The sequence below is a fragment of the Filicampus tigris genome, chromosome 9 (assembly GCF_054856515.1).
Source record: "Filicampus tigris isolate MCC_2025a chromosome 9, RoL_Ftig_1.0, whole genome shotgun sequence".
NCBI lineage: Eukaryota > Metazoa > Chordata > Actinopteri > Syngnathiformes > Syngnathidae > Filicampus > Filicampus tigris.
This window is the reverse complement of record NC_141225.1, coordinates 2,292,357-2,309,742: the sequence shown is the minus strand read 5'-3', so window position 1 is coordinate 2,309,742 and position 17,386 is coordinate 2,292,357. Positions and strand designations below refer to the sequence as shown.

Here is a 17,386-nt window from a genome sequence, read left to right as displayed (position 1 = left end):
ATTTTCAGTCAATAGAAGTGACAAAATGGCCGCCCCCGGAGATGGCTAAAAATGAGTGGATTTTGCTGCTTTACTCATATTCCAAAAGTGTAATATTAGTGAGAATGCCGTATTTAGACTCGTGGTCCTGCATAGAACCAGAGCTGGGCAGTCTGTCCCTAGGCCGGACCGGTCGGACCCTCCGGCCCGGCCGGATGCCCATTTTTGGGGCGGAGGGGTGGGGGGTGACAAATTTTTAAAAATGGCCGGAAGTTGATTTTAGTCCGGCCCACTAATCGGCTCTCATGCGTGTGACGTGCTCGCGAGGCGGCCAAAAATCATCTCAGCCTACTCGGTGAAAGGCTTCTTTTTAGGCTTCTTTCTACTCCCGCGTTGGTGCGAGCGACAACTGCTGTTATTGGGATTGTGGTATTCATTTTACTTAGTCTCGGATCCTTCGTGGCTTCCTTACAGCAATATTAAGGCTAATGTACCTTGCCAATATAACATTGCCGCTGTGCAGGGCTTGTTCTCTGTTAATCATGACTACCGTCAATTTGTAGCTTGTTTAGTGCCGTGGTGACAGGTGCAGTATACGTGAATACTTGCTACACCCGCGACACTTATTGCTCTGGGTATTAAAAAAAGAAGTCACAGCTGAAAATGCTGCGCTGCCTTCATCATCATTGCACGCACCGTGAATGATCACACTTTGGCTGGCTCAGTCAAGGGCCGTAGCTAGTCATGGTAAACGTAGTCAGAGCCCCTGTCTCCCCTGTACTTATGCTAATTTTGACAAAAAAATGTGAGTTATGTAATATAGGCCACTTCATCCTGCTTTTTAAATCTGTTACAATGATCTACAATTCCTAACCCTAACCCTACAATTCTAGGTGTAACTCGACAGTGATAACACCACTAAAACAGCTCTAGAAGTCTAAGATCAGGGTTATCTAGCTCTATCTAGATTTCACAAAGACGTTGGCTATAACTATGCCCGCCACGATAATCACTATATTGACTTATTGTTTGATGAATAAAATGGACACGATAGTCCTTTTCCGGACTCCATAAATGGTCATTCACATGCGTGTTTGTTTACATATGTCATCAACATTCATTCGTGCTGCTTCTTCCCTCTCCTGTCTGTCATGTTGCTCGCCACTGTGCAAGTCGGCATGGTTCGTTTTGCCATCCAATGGAAGAACGGCATGGTTCCTTTTGCCATCCAATGGAAGAACATTATATTTTTCTGCATGCGGAATATTTGCACTGCTTGCATAGTTAGAAAAAGATACAATTAAAAAATCTATATTTCTGAGGAATAATTGAAAAAAAATACACGCTCAACAATAACAATGATAATAATAATAATAATGCTGTGAACATGCATCCTGTGATCATTCTTTCACATTTAACCTAATTGCAGACTTTTGATTGGCAGTACAAATTGCCTATTTATGTGGATTGTCCAAACAGTCATACCAGCCTTGTACAACCACGTGAAAGAGGACATTCTGAAGGAGAATCTCATTTTACTTACTGGTTGTATCTGTTGTGTTAATTTTTGTTAAAGTGCATTTTTTGACAGAGCCTGGGTCATTTTTATTTCTATTTTTCATCTAAGATATTTTATTGCTTCACATTTCAATTCAATGTTACATTTTCTTGAGAATTGAAAGATAATTACTTAAAAAGGATGTGAGTATGCAAGGGTCGACTCTTATTATAAGTTGTAATATAACTATTCATCACCAGATGACAGACATGGCTTAGTTGCGGGTCTTATACTGCCTTATATTACAAAGTAAGTAGGCTTGATATTTTGGGGTGGATTTGGAATGCTATGCACGACAAACATAGTAGATCAATAATATAATTTTGATTGAGTTGATTTTTGTGAAAAAAAAAAAAAAAAAAAAGAATAAAATGAGTTGGTTTGCTGTTCTGCGGTTTTGTACCCTTTGCACTGGAAAAAAAACATGGTAGAATGTGGGTTTTTTTTGTTTGCTTCAAACCCTTTGTTTTCTAATCGTGCTTCTTTTATACATGCGTTGAAAAATGTATTATGAAAAAAGAAATATATTAGGAGCACATACTTTGTCCTTATATAAACTTCTATTTTTGTTCTACAGTTAGGTATAGTTAGGAAGTACACGGTCCTATGTGGCCCCCCAATACCACTGATGAAAAATTATGGGGCCCCTCCAGCATCTCAGTTGTCTGTTCAAAGCTATTCGAGCTAGGGAGCCACACACAGACTCAGCTGTGAATATAGGCCATCATACAGCCTCTTATGCCTCTATAGATAGAGAGAGCCTCAAACTTATGCACTGAAAACACACACGCACACACACACACAAACGCACATGGGTCAGTGGACATATAAATAGAGTACAGTCTAGTACTGCAGTTTTTCTAACGACTATTGCAGTTTTTCTAACTATCTCTTTCTGTCTGTTTACAGGTCAGCAGTGCCTGGCCTAGAGAAGTATCAAGTCTGTCAGGAGTGGTGAGACCAGCCAATCAGAGGAGGAGAAATGTCGAGGCAGGGTGGGCATTTGGCCCTGGCTTTAGTGTTATTGCAGCTGCTGCTATGGCACCAATCTGTGACAATCGAAGTGCCGCAAGATCGTAAGTGACTCAGCAATCACCTGACTCAATTTAACCAAGCCTAAGTCTGTTTTCTTGATTGAAACAGACCTTGAACAAAATTACATGAATTGTAATTTTAATAAACCCTTCAGATACAGTTGGAATGGATGCTTAATGAATCAGATGCGGATAATACCCATTATTTGACTAGATATGGAAGTTCAGCATCTATCATTAATTGATTTAATGAGAATGCTAAAATAATGTTAAAGTATTATTTTACTGATAAAATTGATTTGATTCAACCCAAAGGTTGTGACCGTTCATGGAATTGGGGACATAGCAAATAGTAAGCAGGCTCAACTATTTCTCATCACAACAGTCCAATACAGCAGCCAGATTATTGTGGACGATGAGTCATACTGCTCACAACGACCAATCACGGCTCGGATTCAGAAAACAGCTCAGCCGTGATTGGTCGTCGTGAGCAGTTGTGATGTCATTTTCAGTCGACAGAAGTCAAAATGGCGGCCCCCTGAGATGGCTAAAAACGAGTGCATTTTGCTGCTTAATTTATATTCCACAAACACAAAATTAATCAGAATGCTGTGTTTCAACTAGTGGGCCTGCTGGGAACATATTCTTGAAAAAAAATATGTTTAGGTTGACTTCCGCTATAAGCTACATAACACAAAAACAGTTAACTGTTTTAAATCAACAATGATCAATATTGACTGATATGAAATACTTAAATTGTTACCGTTTTTCAGACATATCGCCCAGCCCTAATAAGCACATTATGTTTAAAACTGAGTTTCATCTTTATACTCACCTGTTTAATTCACTCTTCCATCGCTATGTTGACGTTATTAAAGGTTAAGTATTATGGTAAAAAATATATATATAAATAAATAAATAATAAAATCATTTTTTTTCAAGGCATTATTTTCAATCATTTAAGAAAAAAAATCAATATATATTGATATCGAGCAATATGAAACACTTTTATCATAATATATTTGTCAATCATATCGCCCAGCCCTAGTTCCATCCTTCTCTACTTGTGAACAAGACCTTGAGATAGTTCTGCATTTGTGGTATAACTGCAATCCCAAGCAAAAGGGTCCAGTCCTCCCATTTCCCTCTATGAACCATCCTTGGATTTTGCTTATTTTTGCCGTTTGCGCTGTTACGTCGAGTTAATGGAGCTGCATTGTATCCGGTTCAGTCTTGCGCCCGCCAAGTCTTTCGCTCGCTCTTTTTCTACTAGCTTCTGTGAATAACAGAAGCGTGTATACTGACATCAGAGACAGGCGCGGTAAAGACAGTTTGTTCCAAAATTACGGATTAAATGTTTTCATGCTCGTCATTTGGATTATCAATCGACATAAACCACCCCTCTCGTTCGGAATAAAATCTTGATCAGAATGCGCTTGATCGGATCAGAATATTCACCGGGGTGTGTACATGAAGCATTTTTATTCCGATCAAGCTTTTTATCCGATTAAATGAGTCCATGTAAACGTAGCCAATGAAAAAATGTTGAGAACCATTAAATTACTGGGGACTGAGCAAACATCTTTGACTTGAATACTATAGCACTGTCTCTGTAAATGGCTCACAGTTTTTTTGTTTTAACATGCAGACATTCTCACAAACACAGTGCAAGCATGAGACATACCATACTTTAAAATACCTGTCCGCCGTAAAACATTTTAAGTCTTAGAAATTCCCAAGACAACTAGAAACTGGCACAAAGGCCATAAATAGGTCACGTGCAGTCCGGTATATACTATATATTATTTTTCTTCCCTCTCATTAAATACACATCCTTTACTGAGTAAATGTGCATACATTCGTTTTTCGAGGCGAGCTGAATGGTGCTAAATATTTTACATTGAAGTGATTTTTTTTTTTTTACACTGCTGGCCCTTGGACACCTGCCATGAACATCAAATGAGCACACACACACTTGAAATGCTGCTGTCAGCTGCATTGACCCCCTATGGTTTCTTCTCAATCTGCCTAACCTTTTAACTCAAGATTTATGATGCGCTATTGATCCGAAACGCGTTCATTCACTCAAAACACAAAGCAATTCTTTCGCGACCGAATGACCCCTTTTTAACCCACACAACGAACTGATCATGAGAGTTCTATTCTTTGTGAAATTGAAAGGTATAACTGAAAGGTATTTACTAGAGAGTATATGTAATTTGTAACAAAAAGCATGAACGAAATAACAGCCTTTTGTATTGTTTTAAGAAATTGTGCTTATACCTACAATATTTGTTGTTTTGACGAAAGTGAAATATGACTTGTTTTTGTTATTAATCAGTCTACATTGGAATGCAAATTAAGATAATCTTGCATTTCAAAATAATCCCACATGTTCCCTCAGCATGCCAGACACATTTATTTAACTGTGTAAAGATTCTTTGATTGATTCGACTCAGGGAAGAAAACCACACTGTCTCGTCATTATGTCTCGTTATCTTCTTTCCAGAGAACTACTGTACACTCTAGACAAGTTAAGATCCGTGCTTTCTATAGACCCCTGCAAGAGTTGCCCACAAAACTACACATTATTTCTTAACCTTGTTATTGGTCAACTACTGTAAGCCTGAGGAGTTATAGAAGACTTCAAGGCAAAGGATGCTTAGTGGTGCACACAAGTGTGTGTTATTTATCAACATCAATAACACAAGGCCATGCAAGTTGCTTCGGGAACTCAGTTTGGCATAATCTTAAACTTCAACAGAATATATTGTATGGTACTGTCCATTTTACACTGCACTCTATTTAAAGTTAAGGTAAAAAAAATAAGAGGAATTAGGAAATGAGAACCTATATGTTGAGTTTAGGAATTCTGTCTTACTCTGAATGACATTCAACTGCAACAGCACAAAATCAGTCCTGATATTAAGCTTTGCACTTATGTTCTTTTATGTCTGCACTGTATGATTCATCTGGTTTGTGTTTTCTTTCTTTTTGCTCATCATGTGAAAACTACAAACAGGTAAGTTATCCATCCCTGTGTTACTTTAATGGAGCCGAAACACATGTAGTTGTAGACCTTGCAACGATATCCTAATGTTGTTGAATGTGGATAGAATAGATAGAATAGTCAAATATCATAATGGAATATATTGCTGGCGTCGGGCCAAAACCTCATAAGTCACATTTTGGCAATTTTATATATTTTTCCAAAATCTATACTATTGGTCAGTCCACACGCATGTGTGTTATTTTTACAGATTATTGACCAATCTGAAGTGTTAAAAATGGCTTGCGCTTTTTCATGATGCAATGCTAATGGTTGAACAAACTTGCCATTTTTGGGGTCTCCTGAACATTGACTATTTTGGAGGTACAAGGTTTTGGCCCGACGCAGCGATATGCTATACTAATGTGTGTGTCTGTATATATTATATGTTTGTTAACATTTTTACAATCTGCCCACACTTTCTGTCCCCCTGTTGCTTTACGTTGGACTAACAGCAAAGATCCTGGCTGACCGTAAGTCTTTTGTGTTAACATGTTAATTGTAGTTTTTCACACTCACATTGTGTGGTTCCTCTCCTATGTTGTCAACAAGCCCTGAGAAAACATAACTGTTGAAGTATTAGTGACAACCCTGCTTTGAAAGGTTGGGAGTCATTAATTTAAAACTCGAGCTGGGCCAGATAAAACTGAACAACAAATTAAATAATTTTAGTGCTTTAAGGACATTAACGCTAGCTCTGTAGGACAAAGCCTTGTTGCGTAACACAGAATTAATTTAATGGGCTGTTTGGATTAATATCATTAATATCACATCAGGGCTTGCTTATTTCCATCTCTCACTACATATTTAGCTATTATTTCATAATTCAACAATTTCTGTAGAGTGCAGACACGGCTCCAGGATTTTTTCTCTCCAGAGGTTAACCGGGGGTTGACTGATATGTTTTGAAAGAAAAAAAAGCGATTTTCATGACTTCACTTACTTGCGAGGTTCTCTTGGGTTTTTTTTTCAATAAAAGTTTGACTAACACCTCAAGCATGTTCAATTGAAAAGTAGTTTTAACCCATTTAGGCCGGAGCGCATTACCGCATGTTGTGTATTACAGCCGGGAAAATGGATCTGTCATTTTTTTGTTTTTTAACCAATTCTCGGTCTCTTAGCCATTGAAATGCATCAGAATATGCACGTAACGGTGTTGTGAGCTGTCGTAGGATATCCTGGAATTATTTGAAGCAGTAAAGGCGGACGCAGACGATCGCAGGAGCTCTGAAATGACGGTAGTGATATAGACGACGTGCTTGTGGACTGTGAACCAGTAGAACCAGTCGACCATGGTACATGGTTAAGACATAAACAATAACAATATCGACGGTTTTGAAACAGAATACAGGATGGTAATTACCACTCGATTTTTTAAAATTAGAAATAGTGCTTCTCTTGCACTGCCACTTTATTTCTACATTTTTTATTGAAACAATAAATAATAATAAACTCAAGCCTGTGTGAAAGGCACAGGTCTGAGTTCGCAAATTATTTTGGAATGGTGTTTCTATCTGCTACATGGGCTGGGATATCGATTATTTTGTAGATGTTGAATTTCCGGGTTTTAGAGGGTGAGTCTAAAGTCGCCCTTAGGTTTTAGAGAGATGTTTCGCCAGGCGCTTTAGGCCCTAATGTGTGAACTGAATTTGGCCAAAGAATATTCACCAAAATACTTAAGCCTAATACAAGTGACTACAAAACCATGGAAAAAATGTTCCAAATGCACTGGTGAAAGACAACGCCCGGCAGCAGTCATGCTCCTGCCAGTAACTAGACAACACAAAAAATCGGACAAAAAGTGTATTTATTCAATCTGCATAGTTAAAAATAAAAATGAACAATCATGCATAGGAAATATTGTTTTGGATCACAACATAATGAGAAATTATTAATAGTAAAGTAAAAACGATAGAATAGAAAGTGCAGCCGCATTGCCGCAGTGCAAAGAGCTTGCATCACTTCAAGAACATAGTCTTTTGTCCTCATACCATTACAACTTTTGTAGCTGCATAAGGCGAAAAGGAAGGCCTCCTTGGCTCATCAAGAGATGGCTGTCTTAAATCAGAGGGTCAGTGTGCACCTGTGTCTGTGTTAGCAGTGCCACTGGCAGCGGCTGCGAGCAGCTAGCAACTATGGACTGCTCTGCTGTTCCTTCAGAAGTTGTACCGGGCTCATTTTTCCAATCGCCCTCTTCTTCTTTCCCCCATCAAGGAGACTGGGAGATTTGGGGGGAAAATGTGTTTTTACATTTTTGTCATTACAAAGCTATCCATTGCTGAGAAGGCCTGTAAGCTAACTAAGGGTGTGTTCGGAAATGCACTGAGAGTGCCTGTGTTTGGAGAGACAGAGTGTGCTGCCCTCACATTAATGTTCCAATGCAGCCTGCACTGGTGCACCGTGTCCCCTGTTGGATTGCCTAGTGCGCACTCTGACACTCCGTTTTTGGTGCACACAGAATAACTGAACACCAAATTCAAGCAACGCTGAAGTTTCCAAGCACGTAGCATATTTCTGAACACACCTTATATCTAATTTATCTAACCTAATCTGGTTCTTACTGAGCTCCTCCGGCATCTTTGCCCATCACTCATACTGTATATATTCACTTACCATTTGACATTGGACAATGTAACATTATGCTAAACATAGCTATGACAAAGTCATACTACCCGGTAACTAAAAAAAAAGAAAACAGGAGCAGAAGAATCCTAATTAGAATTTGCATACCATTTGAAGAATGTAGATGTGTGGTAATTATATTTCAGTCTCGCTTTTAGCACAACTAACCTCATCGTATGATTCAGATGGTTGTCAGGGCAGTATTAACAATAAAAAATGTGTTCTTTGTGGATGTGTTTAGCTTGTGTGTGTAAAAAAAGAAAAGAAAATCATTTCCTAATGATAGGCAGGAATTCAGTCCACTTTTGGTGTCTCTCTCGATAGTTTAATTGTGTATCGATGTGTGTGTTTGTGTGTAGTGATTTAAAGCCCTGAAGGGCTCAGTGAGCTAGAAAAGCAAATGGGCAAAGACATGTTGGCTCTGTTTAGTGAGAGGGGGTAGTCTTTAGTAACCCATTAAATATGTATGATGGGCTGAACACAGCTGGAGGTGGACATGATGGTCTGTTCATTTATAGCAGGCTGTACAACAGTTGAGATGAATGTATATACAGTATACACTATATATATATATATATATATATATATATATATATATATATATATATATATATATATATATATATATATATATAGCATGCCTCTGGAAAACACTCACCAGGATGTATGAACGTTTACCAACAAAATTACACTGAACAAAAAGGTCCAATGAGAATGAGAATAAACAACAACAACAATGAGACATTGTTCAGTTTAACTTCTTTTGTCTCAGTTTAATTTGTAAAAGGCCAAATCACTACTAAATTGTCTCAAAACATATTTGTATGAAGCAAGTTTATTATACTTTACAAAGAACCAATAGATCCCTACGAGCACAGGTTCAGACTGTAAACAAGCGCTTTCATTCAAATTATTTTAACAGATGCATTTGTGAAAAGAGTGTGCATGTAACCACATTCCTGTTTCCCCTCTTCCCTCAGTGAGACAGCCCCCTACTATAACCAAGCAGTCGGTGAAGGACTACATTGTTGACCCCAGAGATAACATCATCATCGAGTGTGAAGCCAAGGGCAACCCGGTGCCAACGTAAGGAAAGCGCACACGCGCGCACACATTCAATGACTCTAATGGTTACATCACCAATGGGACAGGACAGTGCCGCATTGTTTATTTGGGGCACTTGGCTGTGCATGAAGCATAAACTTGCACACACATCCCGTAGTTATCCATCCATCCATCCATCCATGGAGCAGCAGCAGCTTAAGCAAGGGAAGCCCAGACTTCCTTTTCCTCAGCCATTTCATCCAGCTCTTCCAGGCATGGATGGTGCTACACCCCATCAGAAATCGGTGTAACCCTAGTTAAGCCCCTCCAGCATCCATGCATCCATCCATTATCCAAACCGCTTATCCTCACAAGGGTCGCAGGCGTGCAGCAGCCTATTCCAGCTGTCTTCAGGCAGTAGGCAGGGTACACACTGACCTGCTTGCCAGCCAATCGCAGGGCACACAGAGACAGACAAACGTCCACACTCACAATCACACCTAGGGACAATTTAGAATGTCCAATTAGCCTTCCGTGTATGTTTTTGGAATGTGGGAGGAAACCGGAGTACCCGGAGAAAACCCACGCAGGCACAGGGAGAACATGCAAACGCCACACAGGAAGGCCGGGGTCGGATTCGAACCCACGACCTCTAAACTGTGAGGTGGACGTGCTAACCAGTCAAACACCGTGGCGCTCGCCCCTCCAGCATTTCAGTTTATATTTCAAAATATATTCATAAATTATTTTCTCAGCCCCCCACCCCCATGTATCGCTCAAGCCCTGCTTTAGCCCCGGTAGAGAAGAGATCCTGCAGCCATCTCTGTTCCCAGGCCAACCGGGAAACAGTCTCTCCAGCATGTCCTCAGAGTTGTCTCGGGCCGTTTGCCAGGTGGGACGTGCCCGGAACACCTCACCTCATGCATCTTAACCAGAGGCCCAAGCAATCTCATCCGGCTCCTCTCGACTCGAAGGAGCAGCGGCTCTTCTCTGATTTTGTTCTTTGGGTTATGACCCACATTTTCTTACCATAGTTGAGAGTGGGAATGTAGATTGGCCGATAATTCCAGAGCCTCACCTTCCAGACACTGCACCAATCTCCCTGTCGATCTACTGCTCCATTTTTCCCTCATTCGTGAACAAGACCCGATGACATTTGGACTCTGATGCTTGGGACAGGATTTCATCACTGACCCAGAGAGGGCACAACACACTTTTCCAATTGGGGACCATGGCCTCAAATTTGTGCTGATTTTCATCCAACCTGTTTCTGAGTCGTGCTTTGTCTGGTCCTTCACCCAGGACCTGTTTGCCAAGGGTGATCTGCTAGGGGCATCAAAACTTAGCTCCCAGGGTCAGTGGGACACACAAACCCCTCCACCACGGTAAGGTGACGGCTCAGGGAGGAGTATTATTCTTATCCAATGTGGCTGTCTCCTTCCCTCCACAACTATTGTGCTAAAATAATGCTGCAAGTTGACTGAGTCATGCTCATTAAACATTCAGCCTAAGGGATCATTTCCCAGTTCACTCACAATCATTTTTATACAATGTAACACACTGGAACACTCACACACTCACCTCATTTTCTTCAAAACCTCTGGCCTCTAAACATTTATATCTTCACACCCAGTCCCGAGATGGGTAGTAACAAGCTACATTTACTACGTCACTTTTACTTAAAACGGAAGTCGACCCAAACGGTCGTTTGATGTCATTTGCAGTCGACAGTAGACAAAATGGACGCCCCAAGGGATGGCTAAAAACGAGTGTATTTTGCCGCTTGATTTATATTCCACAAACGCAAAATTAATCAGAATGCCGTGTTTCAACTATTGGGCCTGCTGGGAACATATTCTTGAAAAAAATGTTTGGGTTGACTTCCGCTTTAAGTACTATTTTTGGATTAAGTGTCCTTGTTCGAGTAGTTTTGATTGCAACATTCCTTTTACTTGAGTATTTTGGGTGAGAAGAAACGCTACTTTTACTCTGTTTTATTAAGCTACATTCCGCTTGCTAATTGTATTTTTTATCGACAGGTATTTATTATTGCTTGCACAATCTATTTTGATTTATCAGTCTTATGTCTCTTTCATCAACCTCCAACATCAGTACCAGTTATGTTTGCTTCAGTTTGACCAATCAGACGGAGCCAGATAATCACATAGCAAAACAGTCAGCTTGGCCACCTCACTGAAGTTAAGGTTACAAAGTGACTAATTTACATAACACATGGCAGAAATCTATGCTTATCTTACGAATTGGCTCCAGCTCACACTTGCTCAGAGGAAGGATAAACGGTAAATAAAATGGACGCATGGTCTACAAAAAAAATAACATTTATGTCATGTGCTGTTATTTGTGTTGTCCTAAAATGTCAGAATTTCAGCCTATTAGAACTCCACTTGGAACTTTAGAACGAAACAAGAGGTTCGGTCTTTGCTTGCAAAATGTAAGGCTATGTAGAATCAAGCCAGCAGGTCAACCACAACAGGGGAACACAAACCGCAGTTTGTCCGACACAATCGGACGTTTTTGAAGGACTCTGTTCCTTGCTGTAAGAACTGTTGTGCACGTTCAAAAGGAGCTGAGAAAAAAGCAATTTGCAAAGTATGCACATCACTGGAGATAAAGGTTAGGAGAACTAAAATTGTTTTTGAGTAAAGCAGATGTCAGCAGGGCTGTTGAATGAGGATGAAACCATCTGTCGAAGTTCAACATAATAAAATGATATATAGTCGTATAATTAATCATCTCTGCCTGCTGACCCTATTGCATTGTTTTACACTTGTAAATAAAGTTAATTTAAGACTCTTTGTTGTGACTGAATTTGCCATAGTTTGTTATTTTATTTAAAAATATTGTTTTGAAGTCATATTGTTTGGCAAATTTGAATTTGCACATTCCTACTTTGTACTTTTGTATATTTGTATATTTTATAATAATAGATAAATCTGCAATTGCCCCCAAAGCTGAGTACTCACTCTTACTAAAGTAATCTTTTGGAGGACTACTTTATACTTTTACTTGAGTCATAACATTCTAAACAGCACTCTTACTTAGCTACAGTTTTTGGTTACTTTACCCACTTGTGCTACCAGACCTAGCGTGACTGTAATGTTGATTAAAAATCAGGTAAATCTCTAAAAACAAAGCCATTATATAATCAGAAAGCATCATCATGTCCTTCAGCAGCACCACAATTAAGACAAAAGTGACAGCAAGTGGAGTATCACAGTGGTGAGATGAAATTGCATTCCTTTACGGTCAAAATGACAGTCTGCGAGATCACTGAAATGAAGGTAGAAAATTAGCTCTAATTTGCAACATGCATAATATTTTCTTTGTATCAATAGCAACGGATAACTTGGATTCACCAAATAAGGTGCTGATACTGCACTGTTAATTCTAGTGAATGCTTAGAATTGACGTGGTAAACATTTTCTTTCCCTTGATACTGTGGTCAATAACTGCGTTTTCCATATGATGAAAAGGTTTGAGCTGAGTATGACCTGAAAATTACCAGCATGCAATGAAACACAATACAACATCAGAATCAAATCCATCCAAAGTCCATCCAAAGTTAACTCTTTCATTCTCTATTTAATGGCTCAGGTTCTCCTGGAGAAGGAATGGCAAGTTTTTCAACATTGGAAAAGATCCGCGTGTAACAATGCGGAAACGCTCGGGAACCCTGGAAATCGGCTTTCGGAATGGAGGACGGCCGGAGGATTATGAAGGAGAATACCAGTGTTTTGCTGGCAATGATCACGGAATGGCGATGTCCAACAAAATTCTACTTCGGGTCTCCAGTAAGAATACTAGCACACAGTTTATGTTGTATCTACTTTTCCTTTTTTATTTTATCAATCTTTATCCACTACATTTCCCCCCTTGTCATTTTCCAGAGGCACCTCTGTGGCCTAAGGAAGTGCTGGAGCCAGTGGTGGTGACTGAGGGCTCCTCACTTGTCCTCCCCTGCAACCCCCCTCCAGGCCTCCCTCCTCCATTTACTTTCTGGATGAACAGTCGTGAGCAGCAATTATTCATGAAAATACACACCTTCCACAGCATTAGATGAAATTAGGGCTAATTCAGTATCAATATGTATTGCGAGTCACATGATCGGTATCAATAGAAAATGCCTTTGATAAAATGTTGGGGGAAAAAAAATCAGAAAAGCATTCCCTGTCCGCGGCATTGTGTAATAATAAGCATTTAAACCAACGAAGGAGCATCCAAACCAACAAAGAAGAAACATACAAACAAACGAAAAAGAACCTACGACAAGTGCATGTGGCATACTCTCATGAAACGAGAGAGTGGCGTAACTTCATTCTAACAAATGACTAGTCGTCTTAGTGCAATAAGATGACATTATGCATGATAACCCGATAACCGATAAACACCTCCGGACGGAGACGTGGTGTTTCCCCGTCTTTGACGTGCTAGCGCCAGTGTTAGCCATATCCCCCTTGGCATCGCACTCAAGTTAAAATCAAGCAAGTAAAATATGAATGGACTATGACAATAATGAGTCAGCTAAAAAGATAAAGTAGTCCTAAGACGGTTGGTCAACGATAACGTATGCACTGCAAGGGAGTGTTAGTTCATCGAATGCAAATAAGCTTTTACAATGTACTGGTGGAAGTGAAACTGCACATTACACTACATTAAAACGTGCACAAAACAGTTCATTTTTAAAAAAATAGGTTAAAAAACAATAATTATCAACATTGACTGATATGAAATACTTTACAGTATACGTTACTATATTGTGAAACATTTCTCAGCCATATCGCTGAGTCCTACTAAGCACGTTATGTTTAAAAAGAAGTTTATTTAATCTTTATATTGACCAGTTTATTTGACGTTTTCATAGTTGCTTTGACTTATTTAAGTCTTACAATTAAATATCATAGGTTAAACAAATTATTATATGTTAACATAAAATTACATAGTTTCAGCCTTTTTTCAGGGGGTTCAATAGTACAGTAAATCGATTTTTTTTTTTTTACATTGACGCATATTTTAAGCATTCATATTGATTTTATATCGATTTTCGATACATTTTTGCATCCCTAATATGGACCAACATGAAATACTTGCAGTATATCGTGCTCACTTTTCAGCCATATAGCCCAGCCTGAGATTGTCAACGCATTATGACACTCCATTGTGTGTGTGTGATTTTTTTCAATTTATGTATTGCAAAACTGTACTTTACCCTTCAAAAGTATTGTAATAGACCAATTCCTTTATTTTGGTGGTGGTGGACTGAAAACATTTGAGTTAAAAGATGAACATGAGAAAATAGATCATAGTCGATTTTATTTCCAGTTAATTATATCTGAATTTGGGACGAAAGGTAAAGGATAGCGTCTTTTGTCATGTGAACAAAAGCATTGGAACATTTGTTTTGTTACCCAGGTGTCTGCTATTACATCGATTATTAAAACAATGATTAGCGCTGAATGTCCACACTCAGTTTCAAATTTGGTTTATGTCCATGAAGATTATATTTATACTTGTTGAGGTTTAACCAACATGAAATCCAGGGAGCTGCCAACTTGGATGTAAACTCAATCAGAGCCATTGGCCAAAACCACTGGCCTTCGTCAGTTCAACCAACCAATTTTGTGAAAGACTATACAACATAGAGCAAACTACTCATGAGCAAGAGGAATAGGGAAGATCAGGCTGACCTCAACACATTTTTATGAACTGATGAGAAGCATAGCTAAAGTCATCATCTTCCAAAGCGCTTATCCTATACAGGGTCGCGGGGAGTTGCTGGGGCCTATCCCAGCCATCAATGGGCGAAGGCAGACTACACCCCGAATTGGTCGCCAGCCAGTCGCAGGGCACACATAGACACTGTCACTAAGCGGGAATCGATCCCACGCTGCCCGCACACAACTCAGGCGTGTGTACCACTACACTATCAGTGGACCATAGCTAAAGTGACTTTAACTATTAAAGTGATGGAGAGGCCTAACATTTGAAGAAGGCTTTGGCTTGAATTGCTTCCTGTGGGTTAGGGTTACCAATCTCACCAATCTTAATTTGCCCCATCACATGATGGAAAAATGATCAACTCAAAAGTTATCAAAACATGTCTGCCAACTTGAAGAAAGCTGCAAACAAACTGCTTTGGAGATCCGTTGAGATTGTGGCCCAAAATGCACTGCATGGGAACCAAGTGGAAGGTTTTAGACAGCCCAAATGAATTCTTGGACATAAACCCCGTAGAGCATATACTTTTACCTGATAAAGAGGAGCCTGAAGGGAGAAATTCCCAGAATAACAACTAAAATGGGCTGGAGTGAAAATCATCATATAAGAACAATGCAAATGTTTAATAATGTGAATTAGTCACATTAGACTTGATACGATTATTTCAAGCAAAGGAAGTGCAACTAAATATTAAGGGCCCTATTTTCATTCCCAGCACAAGTCTAGTGCAAGGCGCAGTTTAACTGTGCACATGAGTGGAGTTATCTTTATTTTGGCATTTTGCTAGACTGCACAGGTCGAACGGGCCATTTGCGCCTTTGTGCACTATTGTTGGCTGGAAGTAGTCTTTTTCCGGCCAATCCGAGAGGCAAGCAAGGCAGTCTTATTTATATAGCACATTTCTTACACAAGGAAATTCAGTGTGCTTCACACAAACAAAAGCACAACACCTACAAACATTTACAAACACGACAAACACAACAACAGTTAATGACATTCAGAAGCAAAGCAGGGAGAGAGAGCGCCATCCCTCATTTGGGAGCACAGTACGTAGTGCTTGAGATTACGGAAACAGAAATAGACTCACTGGGGTCCGTGCATGATATCGGCAGGTAAACTGCAAGATCTACCCTTGTGGATGATGGAGTCGGATGACCCCCAATCGTGGGTGTGTCTCTGTGTGACATGGATCCTCCCAACCCCATTTGTGACGGGGGGTACTGTTAAATAATTCTAAGATGATAATGAATATAATTCGTTCAATTAATTAATTTCTACAATCATTGTCCCACGCTGTTGTCATATCTATGCATGAAATACGATGATTCACCACATAACATCCGCGGAGCGCCAAATTTGTCTGCCTGCACCTTGATCAAATGCAGCAAAATCACATTACACAACCTGCGCCACGAGTTAGACCTGCTTTTACCGAGTCTAAAATGTAGTGTACTTTTTGTAACCAAATTTCCAGATGCGCCTACTCTCAGAGTAAGAGGTCAGAGTGAATTTCGCTGGGGAAAGGCATGTGGCGTGTACCGGTGCACTGTGGGTAGTGTAGTACAGCCATAGAGTAGGAGTATCACAAAGCACAAAAGAGAAATAGAGCAAGAGGGGGTACTGTGGGCTCATGTGAAAAGTCCCGGTACGCTGGATTCTAAAAAGTGAAGTGCTGGTACTCCGTACTGGTGCGTACCAGCCCACTTAAAGCACTGCATTTAATGCTGTCTTTGTTCTGCATACTGGAGAAAGATGTAAATAGCAACAAAGAAAATCTTAAATGTTACTCTTTTGTCTCTTTATCCTCTTGCGATGTCAAATGTTTACACTATGCAACAAAAATAAAGGAATTGGCCCCACTGTTACAATCCTTTTCGGGTTTGAATGTACAATTGATATTTTCACTTCATTTTCATAAAATGTGCAATCATTTTTCTGCATATCATATGTTGACTGTCACAAGCCTGTGTCATCGCATAGCCAAGACGAATATTGTTTAAATCCAGCCCTCTCTGTCTTTCCCTCCTCCCTGCCCCAGTGATGAGTCCGATTTCACAGGATAAGCGAGTGTCCAAGGGTTTAAATGGAGACTTGTATTTCTCCAATGTCATGGCCCAAGACGCTCAGAACGACTATAGCTGCAATGCTCGCTTCCTCTTCACTCACACAATCCAGCAGAAGAACCCCTTCACTCTCAAAGTTCTCACCAGTGAGTGGACAACACACAACCATACTCCAAAAACAGACACGCCATGCTGATGAAAGATATCTCTGGCATCGGGCGGAATCCTTATCTCCAAGCAACCCCAAAACACCATTTTTGTTCACTCATTAACATTGCATTGTCAAAGACAGCAAGCCATT

General features: G+C 39.8%; 1 protein-coding gene across 22 annotated transcripts in view; it reads left to right on the top strand.

Moving 5' to 3' along the window:
- nfasca (neurofascin homolog (chicken) a) overlaps window positions 1-17,386 on the top strand; it is a 155,230-nt gene that overhangs the window by 72,045 nt on the left and 65,799 nt on the right. For 21 of the 22 annotated variants that reach the window (XR_015088036.1, XR_015088035.1, XR_015088037.1 and 18 more), the window contains 6 exons: window positions 2,447-2,613; window positions 6,076-6,093; window positions 9,223-9,328; window positions 12,902-13,098; window positions 13,195-13,317; window positions 17,061-17,231. Coding sequence is in view for 18 of the 22 variants with exons in the window: in XM_086039725.1 (XP_085895851.1) it covers window positions 2,520-2,613; window positions 6,076-6,093; window positions 9,223-9,328; window positions 12,902-13,098; window positions 13,195-13,317; window positions 17,061-17,231 (709 nt within the window). In the remaining 4 variants the exon portion in view is untranslated. The remainder of the gene's footprint in view (window positions 1-2,446; window positions 2,614-6,075; window positions 6,094-9,222; window positions 9,329-12,901; window positions 13,099-13,194; window positions 13,318-17,060; window positions 17,232-17,386) is intronic. The other variant, XM_086039727.1, reaches the window with a different exon arrangement.